Raw genomic sequence first — 16771 nt, forward strand, 5'->3', positions numbered from 1 at the left:
TTTGATTCAACTACATGGATGAACATGTACCAAGTCAAGCCACTCGAACATTCAGAGGAGGATACCATATCATCATACTACCTCACAATCATTTTAACGCTATGTTGATATCCAAGATAAATCATTATTGACTCCCAGCTACTTATGCATGGCATGAGAAACTATAATCTCTAATTGTCATTGCAAATATGTTTAATCATAATGGGCTGAATCATGGGCACTAGGTTAAACATATTTACAGAACAAGAACAAGTCGAGTTCATACCAGTTTCTCTTTGCCACGGCCAGCTCATCGAATATTGTCATTATTGCCTTTCACTTGCACTATCGAATGATATGAAAATAATAATAGTGCAAGAGTGCCATGGACTAAGCTAGATCTGCAAACATTTTATTCAACAGGAGAAGACAAAGTAAATGGAATCTTTATTAGTTCAACAGTTATTCATATGAGAGCTACTCAACATTTTCATCGTGGTCTTCTCCTCGGTACAACTCGAATAAAAAGAAAAGAAATTCAGAGAAACATACTAAAATATTTTTGGAGTTTTTGGTTTTCTTCAATCAAGCAAATAAAAAGCAAAAATGAGAAAAACTATTTAGACGGGAAAGCTCCCAACAAGCAAAAGAAGAACAAGGAAATCTTTTTGGATTTTCTCTTTAATACTACTACTAAGCATGCATAGAAAGTAAATTACTACAACTAATTTTTTTGGTTTTTCTAAGGTTTATCAGACACACAAGAAGAAAGCAAGAAAATAAATCTAAGAATGGATGATACAATGAAAAAGTGTGAGCACCGACAAATAGAATAATATATGAACATGAAGATAATGTCGGTGAGAAACACGTACTCCCCCAAGCTTAGGCTTTTGGCCTAAGTTGGTGATCGATCAGTAGCCTGGATAGTAGTCGGCGTGGTAGCTCACAGAGGCTCTCGGTGCGGAGGCCTCAGCACGCCGTGCCGCCAACACTACTGCGTTATGAGCTCGGGCCTCGCTCTCAAGAACAAAATATCTTCCCCTGCTGTTACAGTCAAAGAGTGCAGGCGCAGGCAAATATGTGTCCACAACATGTGATTGGTTAAACAACAAATTATAAGTGAAGTTATCTCCACTTCCCTTGAGAATCTTATGATCTTTTAAGGCATCAAAATCTAAATACTGAGTGGGTAGAATAGGAACAAAGGGTAAAGGTGAAACACCAAGTCCTCGTGCTAAATGTGTGGCATAAATTCCACCATAGAACCAGCCACTTCGTTATGCTGAAGTCTACGTGCAACAATTGCTCCAAGGTTATAATGCCTTTCACCAGTGAATGAGGCTCAAGTCTGGCGAACAAAGTATGCTGCAGTCTTGCTTGCCTACTATGCATTTCCCGTTAAATAATGCAAAATACTGGATTGCGGGAAAGTGAACACTTTTTATTCTTCCTTGCCTCACTCCTCTATTTTCACCGTAACAAAGGCTAGTCAAAAAGGTCTCACACTCAGCCTTTGCTGGCTCATCAAGTGAACCCCAAAATGGGAGTTTGCAATGGTGAGCAAAGTTCTCTAGTGAAATAGTATATGGTTCATCATAAAGCATTAACGACACCCTAGACTCACGTGGAAAATATTTAAATCCTTTGACAAATGATTCAGTGAGAAGATGGCGCTGTTCAGACTTATCTGAGAGGTAGGGACCAAGATCGGCATTGTGAACATATTGCTCAAATTCCTCCTTAATGCCCACTTGCATCATATACTCATCGCAAGGCCATAAGCATGTTTTGGTGGCAGCATCTTGATACATCTCCAACGTATCTATAATTTATGAAGTATTCATGCTATTATATTATCCATCTTGGATGTTTTATGGGCTTTAGTATGCACTTTTACATTATTTTTGGGACTAACCTATTGACCCAGAGCCCAGTGCCAGTTCCTATTTTTCCCTTGTTTTAGTGTTTCAAAGAAAAGGAATATCAAATGGAGTCGAAACGGAATGAAACCTTCTAGAGAACGTATTTTTGGAAGGAAAGCAACCCGGGAGACTTGGACTCCACGTCAAGAAAGCAACGAGGGAGACACGAGGTAGGGGGCGCGCCCTCCACCCTCGTGGGCCCCTCGTGCCCCCCCCCCTAACGTACTTCTTCCTCCTATATATACCCATATACCCTAAAACCTTCGGGGAACAGAATAGATCGGGAGTTCCGCCGCCGCAAGCCTCTGTAGCCACCAAAAACCAATCGGGACCCTGTTCCGGCACCCTGCCGGAGGGGGGAACCCTCACCCGTGGCCATCTTCATCATCCCGGCGCTCTCCATGACGAGGAGGGAGTAGTTCACCCTCGGGGCTGAGGGTATGTACCAGTAGCTATGTGTTTGATCTCTCTCTCTCATGTTCTTGATTTGGGACGATCTTGATGTATCGCGAGCTTTGCTATTATAGTTGGATCTTATGGTGTTTCTCCCCCTCTACTCTCTTGTAATGGATTGAGTTTTCCCTTTGAAGTAATCCTATCGGATTGAGTCTTTAATGATTTGAGAGCACTTGATGTATGTCTTTCCGTGCGTATCTGTGGTGACAATGGGATATCACGTGATTCACTTGATGTATGTTTTGGTGATCAACTTGCGGGTTCCGCCCATGAACCTATGCATAGGGGTTGGCACACGTTTTCGTCTTGATTCTCCGGTAGAAACTTTGGGGCACTCTTTGAGGTTCTATGTGTTGGTCGAATAGATGAATCTGAGATTGTGTGACGCATATCGTATAATCATACCCACGGATACTTGACGTGACATTGGAGTATCTATGTTACATTAGGGTTTTGGTTGATTTGTCTCTTAAGGTGTTATTCTAGTACGAACTCTAGGGCTGTTTGTGACACTTATAGGAATAGCCCAACGGATTGATTGAAAAGAATAACTTTGAGGTGGTTTCGTACCCTACCATAATCTCTTCGTTTGTTCTCCACTATTACTGACTTTGGAGTGACTCTTTGTTGCGTGTTGAGGGATATTTATATGATCCAATTATGTTATTATTGTTGAGAGAACTTGCGCTTGTGAAAGTATGAACCCTTGGCCTTGTTTCCTAGCATTGCAATACCGTTTACGCTCACTTTTATCATTAGTTACCTTGCTGTTTTTATATTTTCATATTACAAAAACCTATATCTACCATCCATATTGCACTTGTATCACCATCTCTTCGCCGAACTAGTGCACCTATACAATTTACCATTGTATTGGGTGTGTTGGGGACACAAGAGACTCTTTGTTATTTGGTTGCAGGGTTGCTTGAGAGAGACCATCTTCATCCTACGCCTCCCACGGATTGATAAACCTTAGGTCATCCACTTGAGGGAAATTTGCTACTGTCCTACAAACCTCTGCACTTGGAGGCCCAACAACGTCTACAAGAAGAAGGTTGTGTAGTAGACATCAAGCTCGTTTCTGGCGCCGTTGCTGGGGAGGTGAGTGCTTGAAGGTATATCTTTAGATCTTGCAATCAAAAAAAATTCTTGTTTTATCACTAGTTTAGTTTATAAAAGAAAACTACAAAAAAATGGAATTGAGTTTGTCTCATACGCTTCATCTTTTTAATATCTTTCGTGAGTATGATGGAAAGGAAAATTGTGCTCAAGTGCTAGAAGAAGAATGCATTAGAATGTTTGGCACTAAATATTTGAATGATGAGCATGATTGCAATGTTGTTAGTATGAATTCCTTGAATATCCATGATGCTAATGATATGCAAAGCCACAAGCTTGGGGATGCTATGTTTGATGAAGATGATATTTTTAGTCCCCCAAGCTTTGATGAGCAAATTTACTATGATGAAAGCATGCCTCCTATCTATGATGATTATTGTGATGACATGTACACTATAAAGAATAATGATAACCATGAAACTTGTCATCTTGATCTTAATTTTCAATCACATGATAGTTATTTTGTTGAGTTTGCTCCCACTACTATTCATGAGAAGAAATTTGCTTATGTGGAGAGTAGTAAAATTTCTATGCAAGTAGATCATGAAAAGAATGCTTTAGGTGCTGGTTATATTGTTGAATATATTCATTATGCTACTGAAAATTATTATGAGGGAGGAATATATGCTTGTAGGAATTGCAATAATATCAAGTTTCCTCTCTATGTGCTTAAAATTTTGAAGTTATGCTTGTTTTGCCTTCCTATGCTAGTTGATTATTGTTCCCATAAATTGTTTGATCACAAAATCCCTATGCATAGGAAGTGGGTTAGACTTAAATGTGCTAGTCATATTCTTCATGATGCTCTCTTTATGTTTCAAGTCTTATCTTTTATGTGAGCATCATTGAAATCATCATGCCTAGCTAGGGGCGTTAAACGTTAGCGCTTGTTGGGAGGCAACCCAATTTTATTTTAGTTTCTTGCTTTTTGGTTCTGTTTAGGAATAAATAATCCATCTAGCTTCTGTTTAGATGTGGTTTTGTGCTTTAATTAGTGTTTGTGCCAAGTAGAACCTTTGGGAAGACTTGGGTGAAGTTTTTATGATCATGCTGTAAAAAACAGAAACTTTAGTGCTCACGAGATTAGCTTCAACGTTTTACTGGAGAGTGCTATTTAGTTGATTCTTTTTGAATATGATTACCAGACAAATTCCTCAGGTCCACCAATTTATTTTAGAATTTTTGGAGTTCCAGAAGTATACGTTTGATACAGATTACTACAGACTGTTCTGTTTTTGACAGATTCTGTTTTCATTGTGTTGCTTGCTTATTTTGATGAATCTATGGCTAGTAAAATATTTTATAAACCATAGAGAAGTTGGAATACAGTAGGTTTAACACCAATATAAATAAAGAATGAGTTCATTACAGTACCTTGAAGTGGTGTTTTGTTTTCTTTCGCTAACGGAGCTCACGAGATTTTCTGTTAAGTTTTGTGTTGTGAAGTTTTCAAGTTTTGGGTAAATATTCGATGGACTATGGAATAAGGAGTGGCAAGAGCCTAAGCTTGGGGATGCCCAAGGCACCCCAAGGTAATATTCAAGGACAACCAAGAGCCTAAGCTTGGGGATGCCCCGGAAGGCATCCCCTCTTTCGTCTTCGTTCATCGGTAACTTTACTTGGAGCTATATTTTTATTCACCACATGATATGTGTTTTGCTTGGAGCGTCATTTTATTTTCTTTAGCTTTGCTTGCTGTTTGAATAAAGTATCAAGATCTGAAATTATTAAATGAGAGAGAGTCTTCATATAGATACATAATTATTTAACTACTCATTGATCTTCACTTATATCTTTTTGGAGTAGTTTGTCATTTACTCGTGTGCTTCACTTATATCTTATGAGTAAATGGTTGAATGATTCGAATGTCATAAATCTGAAATTATACATGTTTCATATGCTTATCCCATGGGGAGTAATGACTTTACATATAAGAAGTAGAGGTGGTAAATTTTTTGAAGGTTAGCAAACATTGTATTGGTCACTTGAACAATTCATGAAAGAATATTGAAGGAAGAGAGATTTCACATATAAATATACTATCTTGGACATCTTCTATGATTGTGATCCCCATTAGTTATTTTCAAACTTGAGCAAATTAGTTGAAGTTGGACAAGGAAGACAACATAATGAGTTATGCTTGGGTATATTTGTATAGAAGTTATATTGTTTTGGATCCTCTAACATGTGGTGCTTGCTATTTAGAATTCTTTGCTAGCCAAAATATCTATACTAAGCGGGAATACTACTTGTGCATCCAAATTCCTTGAACCAAGTTTCTTCCATGAGTGTCCACCATATCTACCTATATGCGGTATTTACCTGCCGTTCCAAGTAAATTTGCATGTGCCAAACTCTAAACCTTCAAATAATAATCTGTTTTGTATGCCCGAATCGCTCATGTAGCGACTACGGGTTAGCAGTATCTTCCATGCTAGGTGGGTTATTCTCATGATGAGTGGACTCCGCTCATCATTCACGAGAAAATGGCTGGTAACTGGGATGCCCAGTCCCATGATCAAAAGATCGAAATCAAATCAAAAATAATTGCAAACAAAACTCCCCCCGGTTTGATGTTAGTTGGAGGCACCCGTTGTTTCGGGCAAGCCATGGATTGATGATTGTTGGTGGAGGGGGAGTAAAACTCTTTACCTTTCTGTTTGGGAACCGCCTATAATGTATGTAGTATGGAAGATATTGGGAACTCTTGGTCGTTATGTTGACAATGAAAGCATACCTCTCAAAATTATTTTCATCTCTGTTTTTGCTTCGAGCTCTGGCACCTCTGCAAATCCCTGCTTCCCTCTGCGAAGGGCCTATCTTTTACTTTTATGCGAGAGTCAGTAGTATTCCTTCTCATTCCAAGTTGGCAAGCATCATGTGATGGAAAGATCTAGGCATATATGGCCATTCAAATATATTTGAGCATGAATTATTACTGTTGACATTACCCTTGAGGTAAAAGGTTGGGAGGCGAAACATTAAGCCCCTATCTTTCTCTGTGTTCGATGAATACTACTTGTTCTAAAAATATGCTTTGAGTGGAAGCAATCATGGAAGACTAAATGATAGTTGAGTATGTGAAGTTGCTGAATCAAAGCTCTGACATAGACTCTTCCTGAAAATAAGATGAATTGTAATTGTTTGATGACTAATAACATGGTTTGTTAGTTTTCAAGAAAGTTTATGATCTATACTTTAACATGTGAATACTTTGTCACTTGATCATGAAAAGTTCTATGAGTTGAGCTACTGTTATGACATATAATGATGCTAGAAAAGGTGATTGAAATTATCATTGATCAAACTTATGCACCTGCTAGCATTCACACTTCATAAATTCTTTCTTTTATCATTTACCTACTCGAGGACGAGCAGGAATTAAGCTTGGGGATGCTGATACGTCTCCAACGTATCTATAATTTATGAAGTATTCATGCTATTATATTATCCATCTTGGATGTTTTATGGGCTTTACTATGCACTTTTATATTATTTTTGGGACTAACCTATTGACCCAGAGCCCAGTGCCAGTTCCTGTTTTTTCCCTTATTTCAGTGTTTCGAAGAAAAGGAATATCAAACGGAGTCGAAACGGAATGAAACCTTCTGGAGAAGTTATTTTTGGAAGGAAAGCAACCCGGGAGACTTGGAGTCCACGTCAAGAAAGCAACGAGGGAGGCACGAGGGAGGGGGCGCGCCCACCCCCCCCCCCCCCCCCGGGCGTGCCCTCCACCCTCATGGGCCCCTCGTGGCCCCCCTGACGTACTTCTTCCTCCTATATATACCCATATACCCTAAAACCTTCGGGGAACAGAATAGATCGGGAGTCCCGCCGCCGCAAGCCTCTCTAGCCACCAAAAACCAATCGGGACCCTGTTCCGGCACCCTGCCAGAGGGGGGAACCCTCACCGGTGGCCATCTTCATCATCCCGGCGCTCTCCATGACGAGGAGGGAGTAGTTCACCCTCGGGGCTAAGGGTATGTACCAGTAGATATGTGTTTGATCTCTCTCTCTCTCTCGTGTTCTTGATTTGGCACGATCTTGATGTATCGCGAGCTTTGCTATTATAGTTGGATCTTATGATGTTTCTCCCCCTCTACTCTCTTGTAATGGATTGAGTTTTCCCTTTGAAGTAATCTTATCGGATTGAGTCTTTAATGATTTGAGAACACTTGATGTATGTCTTGCCGTGCGTATCTGTGGTGACAATGGGATATCACGTGATTCACTTGATGTATGTTTTGGTGATCGACTTGCGGGTTCCGCCCATGAACCTATGCATAGGGGTTGGCACACGTTTTCGTCTTGATTCTCCGGTAGAAACTTTGGGGCACTCTTTGAGGTTCTATGTGTTGGTTGAATAGATGTATCTGAGATTGTGTGACGCATATCGTATAATCATACCCACGGATACTTGAGGTGACATTGGAGTATCTATGTTACATTAGGGTTTTGGTTGATTTGTGTCTTAAGGTGTTATTCTAGTACGAACTCTAGGGCTGTTTGTGACACTTATAGGAATAGCCCAACGGATTGATTGGAAAGAATAACTTTGAGGTGGTTTCGTACCCTACCATAATCTCTTCGTTTGTTCTCCGCTATTAGTGACTTTGGAGTGACTCTTTGTTGCATGTTGAGGGATATTTATATGATCCAATTATGTTATTATTGTTGAGAGAACTTGCACTAGTGAAAGTATGAACCCTGGGCCTTGTTTCCTAGCATTGCAATACCGTTTACGCTCACTTTTATCATTAGTTACCTTGCTTTTTTTTATATTTTCAGATTACAAAAACCTATATCTACCATCCATATTGCACTTGTATCACCATCTCTTCGCCGAACTAGTGCACCTATACAATTTACCATTGTATTGGGTGTGTTGGGGACACAAGAGACTCTTTGTTATTTGGTTGCAGGGTTGCTTGAGAGAGACCATCTTCATCCTACGCCTCCCACGGATTGATAAACCTTAGGTCATCCACTTGAGGGAAATTTGCTACTGTCCTACAAATCTCTGCACTTGGAGGCCCAACAACGTCTACAAGAAGAAGGTTGTGTAGTAGACATCACATCTCGCGTGGAACTCTCACTTGGTTCAACATAAGACCGGCGGGCAGAACCGTCACTAGAAGATGCCCCCGAGATCGTCTCCTCGAAGAACTCCTTCCGAACAGGTTCATCATGTCCGCGTACAATTTTTCCTATGAACAAAAATCTGAATTTTTAGTTCACAAAATTTTTCCAACAAAACTTCACAAAACTAATAGCAACTACTCATAGGGATAAATAGAGGCCATAGCAAGCATTCAAACTACTTAGAACACTAAGAATTGAACATGCAAGCACATCTACAGCAGCACCAAGAGTAGCTATTTATTCAAAGTATAAACCACTAAAACAAAAACTAATTGGATAAATGATGGAGTCACATACCAAGCAACAAATCCCCGAAATAGTTTTGGAGATGGGGCTTCGAGCAAAGAGATCGAAAATGGCAGCAAAATGAGCAAGAACACGGGAGAGAGAGTATGAGGGAATTTTTTCTGGAGGTAGGTGACAATGTGGGCTAAAGAGATAAGTGAGGGGCCCACGTGGGGACCACAACCCCCCATGGCGCGCCGGGGGGTGTTGGCGCGCCCAGGTGGGTTGTGCCCACCTGGTGCACCCCCTCTGATTATTTTTGCACCAAAAATTCTTAAATATTCAGGAGAAAATCATATAAAATTTTCAGGTCATTCTGAGAACTTTTATTTTTGGGTCATTTTTTATTGCACGGGAAATTCAGAAAACAGACAAAACATGGCATTTTATTTCATTTAACTAATAAAAACAGAGAATAAAAAGTAGGGACAGAAAGTAGTGCTTACTAAATTCATCAACTTCATACCGTTCAAAAACGATTCATTAATAAGGTTGATCAAGTCTTATTAACAACCACTTTCGATTGGCATGAAACTGAAGAACTTTTTAAATCACTAAGTTACCTCAATGGGGATACGCACTTCCCAACAATAAGCATTTCATATTTCTTTTTGACAGTAGGTAGAGGTATTTGAAAACTTCCAATAGTGATTGTCGGAGATTTTTTGATAACATTAATACCATTCAATTGGAATTGTTTCTTCGGAAAGTGCACCATATGCTCATTACCATTAATATAAAAAGTGACCTTGCTTTTATTGCAATCAATAACAGCCCCTGCAGTATTCAAGAAGGGTCTACCAAGGATAATCAACATGTTGTCGTCCTCGGGCATCTCAAGTATAACAAAGTCAGTCAAAATAGTAACATTAGCAACAACAACGGGCACATCCCCACAGATAAAGATAGGTATGGCCGTTGATTTGTCAGCCATTTGCAAAGATATTTCAGTAGGTGTGAGTTTATTCAAGTCAAGTATTTTATATAAAGAGAAAGGCATAACACTAACACCAGCTCCTAAATCACACAAAGCAGTTTTCACATAATTCTTTTTGATAGAGCAAGGTATAGTTGGTATTCCCGGATCTCCAAGTTTTTTAGGTACTCCATCTTTGAAAGTGTAGTTAGCAAGCATAGTGGAGATTTCAGCTTCCGGTATTTTTCTCTTATTTGTGATGATGTCTTTCATATACATTGCATAAGGAGGCATTTTCAAGATATCAGTCAATCGAGTACGCAAAAAGACCGGCCTCAACTTTTCAGCAAAGCGTTCAAATTCTTCATCATCTTTCTTTTTAGTTGACTTGGATGGAAAAGGCATAGGTTTTTGAACCCACGGTTCTTTTTCTGTACCGTGTTTTCTAGCAATGAAGTCTCTTTTATCATACCTTTTATTCTTAGGTTGTGGGTTATCAAGATCAACAGGTGGTTCTATCTCAACATCATTATCTAGTTCTTTATCATTAGGTTGAGTGTCTTCATGAACCTCATCATTATCTTTTTCATTATCACTAGGTGAGTGTTCATTACCAGATTGAGTTTCAGCATCAGAGATTGAGTTTCATTTTCATTATCAGGAGGTTTTTATATTTCTGGTTCACTAGAAGTGTGCAAAGTCCTATCATTTTTCTTTTTCTTTTTGTTTTTAGAAGGACTAGGTGCACTAGTGTTAGCTCTTTGTGAATCTTGTTCAATTCTTTTTGGGTGTCCCTCAGGATAAAGTGGTTCCTGAGTCATTTTACCTCCTCTAGTTGCAACTCTAACAGCAAAGTCATGCATATTATGATTCATTTCATCAAGTAATTCTCTTTGTGATTTAGCAACTTGTTCTAACTGAATTTGAACCATAGAAGCATGTTGTCCAACACCTCTAACATCATTTGAAATTCTAAATAACAAGTCACTCAAGCGAGCAATCATATCAGAATTATATTTCAATTGTTTCATAACATTGGCATTGAAGTGGTCTTGTTTTCTAATGTAGTTTTCAAACTCATAAAGGCATTAACTAGGATGCATATTGTGAGGATTATCATTTTCATTGAACTTCATAAGAGAATTTACCTCTACCACCTTAGGCATTGGTGGTGTATTAAGCCCATGTATTTCTTCAATAGGAGGTAAAGTTTTAACATCCTCAGCTTTAATACCTTTTTCCTTGATATATTACACCCCTCTTCTTTGGAGTGGGTTTAGCCGGTGGTTCAGGAAGAGTCCAATCATCATAAGTTTTCAATATGTTATTCAATAATTCTTCAGCTTGAGCAATAGTTCGTTCCCTGAAAACACAACAAGCACAACTATCTAGGAAGTCCCTAGAAGCATCAGTTAGTCCATTATAGAAGATATCAAGTATTTCATTTTTCTTAAGAGGATGATCAGGCAAAGCATTAAGTAAATGGACAAGCCTCCCCCAAGCTTGTGGGAGACTCTCTTCTTTAGTTTGAGCAAAGTTAAATATTTTCTGTAAGGCAGCTTGTTTCTTATGAGCAGGAAAATATTTTTCAGAGAAGTAATAAATCATATCCTGGGGACTACGCACACAACCAGGAGTAAGAGTATTGTACCAAGCTTTAGCATCACCCTTTAATGAGAAAGGAAATAATTTGAGAATAAAGTAATAGCAAGTTTTCTCATCATGAGTAAAAAGGGTGGCTATATCATTCAACTTAGTAAGATGTGCCACAACAGTTTCAGTTTCATAACCATGGAAAGGATCAGATTCAACCAAAGTAATTAACTCTAGGTCGACAGAGAATTCATAATCCTTATCACCAATGCAGATAGTGAAGTAGCAAACTTAGGATCACATTTCATTCTAGCATTCAGAGATTTTTCTTTATACTTGCATAATAATTTCTCTATATCATCTCTATCATTGCAAGCAAGAATATCTCTAGTTGCTTCTTCACTCATAACATAATCGTCCGGTACCTTAGGCAATTCATATCTAGGAAGGCTAGTTCTAGCAGGTGTTTCAGGAGTTTCAGTTTCGAGCTCATCGTCAGATTCAACAACATCATGTTGTATAACTCTAGCAATTTGTTCATCAAGAAAATCACCAAGTGGCACATCATCATTATCAAGCAAGGTACTAGCATCATCATAAGCATCAATCATAGTAGAAGTAGCATAATCAATAACTTGCGACATATTGGAATTCATAGCATGTGGTGGTGTTGCAAGTTTACTCATAATAGAAGGTGAATCTAAAGCAGAACTGGATGGCAGTTTCTTACCTCCCCTCGTACTTGAGGGAAATATCTTCGGTTTAGGATCCTTCAGATTCTTCATAGTGATAATATGATAATAATTCCAAGTGACTCAACAAATATAGTTATGCTCCCGGCAACGGCGCCAGAAAAAGGTCTTGATAACCCACAAGTATAGGGGATCGCAACAGTTTTCGTGGGTAAGTATTTAACCCAAATTTATAGATTCGACACAAGGGGAGCCAAAGAATATTTGAAGGTATTAGCAGCTGAGTTGTCAATTCAACCACACCTGGAGATTAATTATCTGCAGCAAAGTGATCAGTAGCAAAGTAGTTTGATAGTTTTGATAATAGTGACAGCAGCAACGGTAACAGTAACAGTGATAGCATTAATATGTAGCAATTGTAACAGTGATGATAACAATAGTAACGCGGCAAGATCAATAAGGATAAATTCGTAGGCATTGGATCGGTGACTTGTTGGATGATATTCATCATGTGACAGTTATAACCTAGGGCGATATGGCACTAGCTCCAGTTCATCAATATAATGTAGGCATGTATTCCATATAGTCATACGTGCTTTATTAAAAGAACTTGCATGACATCTTTTGTCCTACACTACCATGGCAGCGGTGTCCATATTGGAAACTAAGAGATATTAAGGCCTCCTTTTAATAGAGAACCGGAACAAAGCATTAACACATAGCGAATACATGAACTCCTCAAACTACGGTCATCACCGGGAGTGGGCCCGGTTGTTGTCACTCCGGGGTTGCCGGATCATAACACGTAGTAGGTGACTATAACTTGCAAGATCGGAACTAAAACATGGATATAATGATAAATTCATAAACGGTTCAGATCTGAGTTCATGGCACCCGGGCCCAAAGTGACAAGCATTAAGCATAGCAAAGTCATAGAAACATCAATCTAGGAACATAGTGGATACTAGGGATCAGGCCCTAACAAAACTAACTCGATTACATGATGAATCTCATCCAACTCCTCACCGACCAGCGAGCCTACAAAGGAATTACTCACTCCCGGTGGGGAGCATCATGGAATTGGCAATGAAGATGGGTTGGTGATGACGAAGAACGAAGATCCCCCTTTCCGGAGCCCCAAACGGACTCTAGATCTGCCCTCCCAAGGAAGAACAGGGCTTGGCGGTGGCTCCGTCACGTGGATCGTGATAATCCTTTCTCCCTAATTTTTTAGGGATTAATGTGAATTTATAGTATAGGGGGGTCATCAGCGGGGCCACCAGATGGGTACAACCCACCTGGGCGCGCCAGGAGAGGGGGGGCGCCCTGGTGGGTTGTGCCCAACTAGGGGCCCCTCTCTGGTGGTTGTTGGCTCCAAAAATCCTTATTTATTCCATACAAAATCCTCGCAAAGTTTCGTTCCATTCCGAGAACTTTTATTTCTGCACAAAAACAACACCATGGTAGTTCAGCTGAAAACAGCGTCAGTCCGGGGTTAGTTTCATCCAAATCATGCAAATTAGAGTCCAAAACTAGAGGAAAAGTGTGAGAAAAAGTAGATACGTTGGAGACGTATCAGCTGTCACTATTATCAAAACTATCAAACTACTTTGCTACAGATCACTTTGCTATAGATAATTAATCTCTAGGTGTGGTTGAATTGACAACTCAGCTGCTAATGCCTTCAAATATTCTTTGGCTCCCCTTGTGTCGAATCTATGAATTTGGGTTGAATACTCTACCCTTGAAAATTGTTGCGGTCCCCTATACTTGTGGGTTATCACGTGACGCGGGAAGGCGGAGCTAGTGCTGGAGCTTGAAGGCGCGAGCGCCATGACATGCATCAGGCGCGATGAAGGGAAGCAGAGGCCTTAATGCACAACCGCCAATGCGCACTGGAGAACAATGTTTTTCAATTTACAATCAATCAGTGCAAAGTCTTCAAATTTGTTTAAATTTAAGAGGATGAATACTTTGGTGGATAGAGTACTGGATGGATGCAGACTGTGTTGACGCCAAGAAAGCCGGATTGCCGCAGCCACGCAAGCTTGGCCTCGAGGAGGCATCCATCCAGGTACGGTCGGCGGCGGATAGCGGCGAGGATAGGCCGCGGGTACTTCTTCTTGGGGGAGACGGCCTTCTTCCGATGCGCGACCTCCTGGAAGAGATGGCTCAGCTGTCACGAACAAACAAAGAGGAGAAAGCGCATGAAGTCCCAGAGAAAAAGCAGCACTGAATGCCTAGCCAAGGAAGGGAGAGAGCCAATCTGAATACGAAAACCGGGACGCGCACCGAGACGGCCGGTGCTGGGCATGAGCATGGCCGCCAAACTGCCTGCGCCATGGCCGGGGAAGCGGAAGGAGCGGGTGTTGGAGCCCACGCCATGGATGGCCCGGTGGTGGTGCGGGAGATCCGGCGGAGTGTCAGGGGGAGCTGGTGTGGAGCCCGCGCCATGCCCGGTGGTGCAGGAGATCCGGCAGAGTGTCGGCGGCGGGCGCAGGCGGTAGTGGCGACGTGTCCTAGGGCTGCGAGCGATGCGGGGAGATGCGGGGAGATCGTGCTACCTGGGTAGTAGGTGGAGGTCGGGGGGTGTGGATTACTCAAGAGAAGCTGAGGAGATTAGCTCTGCGAGGCCACGAGTCCAGACTGGAAAAGCGCCAGCGACGCGGCTGGTTTCCTCTAGACCAGCCAACGTGTGAGGCTAGCTAGCATGCACGCACGCATGTACACAGGTTCGATTTTTTTAATATAAGTAGTTTGTTCACAGGCTGATAAAAATCTCCAGATGCATCACACGGACATGCTAGTGTGCGTCTTTGTTCTCCGAATAATGTAGATGTTGCCTTTTTGTTTTAGGGTTGAATTTGATCTTAGAAAAAGATAAGTTTAACTCTATTTATGTGCCTCACGAAACTCATACTAACTATCTACTAGGACACAAAAACTAAAAAGAAAACAACACAATACATACATGGATAATGATTAGACAATGTTGGACTAACATAGGTTAGGGCACACACGGCGGAAACATATATGCTTGCACGTCCAGTAAAGTAAATATAAAATAAATTGTCTTGAAGCGATATTGGTCCCGGTTCATACGAGTGCATAATAAACAATCCAGGCCAAAACACAAACATTTACGTGTCCTCGCAAAAGAGTTTTTAGTTGATCTCAACGAAGCTATTGCTCCGGATCAGGAAAAGGATGGCATGCCTGTGACATCCCTAAAGATGGACATGCTAGATGCAGTAGGGAGGAACTTGCAACCACCTTATACATACTTTTTCCCTAAACATTGATGCTACGAAGGAACAACAACAATTGCATCCAGATAAAATTACTTTAAAAGTGATGCATGTACAATATTTTTATTGTCTGATGATAGTGTAATGATTAATCTGTCGATGTGTTATGCTTTTTCACTAGGCATCGACGATGTGATCGACAACATCGTAACATTTTTCTGGTTCCTAAATTGTATCCATGAAAAACATGACACCAGAAACACAAGCACCGTCATTAATTAACTCACTCGTGCTTATTTTAAACTATGTTTAGGGACACCGTAGTATAAAAATATTATTTAAACAAAAGTAACCTACTTTAGTGAACTGGCTTACTTTCTTAAACAAAGGTAATTACAGAAGTTACATCCTACGACCAAGATTTGAAGACATTAATAATTATATGCAGGATAGCATTAACTTTACTTAGTGATAATCATCTAAAAGGATTTAGACAGAATATCATAGTTGGCTAATATAAACTTATACTGCAAGCAAAATGGTTGCACAATTTTTAAAAGGGGTTGCTGAGAAGAAGTAAAACACTACTATACAAACAACACATATATTTAGATGCTTATCTACAAGCTAATTAAATTAATTTATGAGTAGTTATGTATGCTCTATTTGTGATGCAAAATCTAATCAATTTCCTTTTTAAATCAAAAACAGATTCGTGCACTATATAGAACTCTAGAGAATCATGCATTTATTGCAACAGACTAAGGACTTCACAGTTAGCGCACGGCAGAAGCATGCATGCCTAAACGTTGGATGAAGTTTTCCACATTTTTATTGCCTGATGCCGGTAACTCCAAATAAGCACCACATGTACGATATTTTTATTATCAGTGTGGTAATTTACAGATGGTGCGCCCCTTTCAATCCACACTACCACTATTTTTTTGAATAGCGGTGGCGTGGGCATCACTATGCCCTTACTGGTAGCATGCTCGCTTGCTCGCATTCCACTGCCCCATGGGTCCAGTAGCCTGCCCCAGTCGCCATCACTATTGATGGTGTGTCAAAAACTCGACACGCCAGCATTATTTGGCCTAGTTGTGGCGTGGGCCAAATGACATGCTACAAGGGAGTTTCGAGCGTTTTTCTAGGCCTTTTTTCTAGTTATTTATTACGTGGGCTGCGAGGCCCGCAGCACTACCTGGTTTTTTTTTACCCAGATCGAAACTTACTAGTCTACACACTTCGTATCTCCTCTCACAAATTTCCCTCACGTGACCCACCGCAAGATCTTGCCGCCGGAGCGAGTCGCCACGACAGATTTGATCCCGGCTCTCCTCCCCTCACTCCTCCCTCATGTGTGGTCGCACCCAATTATTTGCGTTCTTATATATATATTGGATAGACTAATTGATA

At 40.4% G+C, this 16771-nt stretch overlaps 1 protein-coding gene across 4 annotated transcripts; it reads right to left on the reverse strand.

Annotated features, from left to right (window-relative positions):
- Positions 1-12953: 12953 nt before the first annotated feature.
- Positions 12954-14835, reverse strand: LOC109740394 (uncharacterized). 4 transcript variants are annotated; one of them, XM_020299447.4, is made up of 3 exons: positions 14400-14835; positions 14098-14283; positions 12954-14002 (listed from the first exon to the last, which is right to left on the reverse strand). In XM_020299447.4, the coding sequence occupies exons 1-3, from the start codon at positions 14559-14561 to the stop codon at positions 13979-13981; spliced, it is 372 nt and encodes a 123-aa protein (XP_020155036.1). In that variant the 5' UTR covers positions 14562-14835; the 3' UTR covers positions 12954-13978. The 4 variants fall into 4 exon arrangements, with proteins under 4 accessions (XP_020155036.1, XP_020155034.1, XP_020155035.1 ...); XM_020299445.4 differs by having other exon boundaries at positions 14081-14283; XM_020299446.4 differs by having other exon boundaries at positions 14081-14265; positions 14400-14804.
- Positions 14836-16771: the final 1936 nt, after the last annotated feature.

This window comes from Aegilops tauschii, chromosome 6 (genome assembly GCF_002575655.3).
Source record: "Aegilops tauschii subsp. strangulata cultivar AL8/78 chromosome 6, Aet v6.0, whole genome shotgun sequence".
Lineage (NCBI taxonomy): Eukaryota > Viridiplantae > Streptophyta > Magnoliopsida > Poales > Poaceae > Aegilops > Aegilops tauschii.

Bases quoted from the DNA above. Each gene is read 5' to 3' on its own strand.
- LOC109740394 (XM_020299445.4), bottom strand. From the start codon at position 14,561: ATGGCGCGGGCTCCACACCAGCTCCCCCTGACACTCCGCCGGATCTCC. The intron at 14,284-14,399 runs GTGCGCGTCCCG...TGTTCGTGACAG, and splicing joins GCCCAGCACCGGCCGTCTCG to CTGAGCCATCTCTTCCAGGA. The intron at 14,003-14,080 runs GTATTCATCCTC...ATTGTTCTCCAG, and splicing joins CCAGTACTCTATCCACCAAA to TGCGCATTGGCGGTTGTGCA.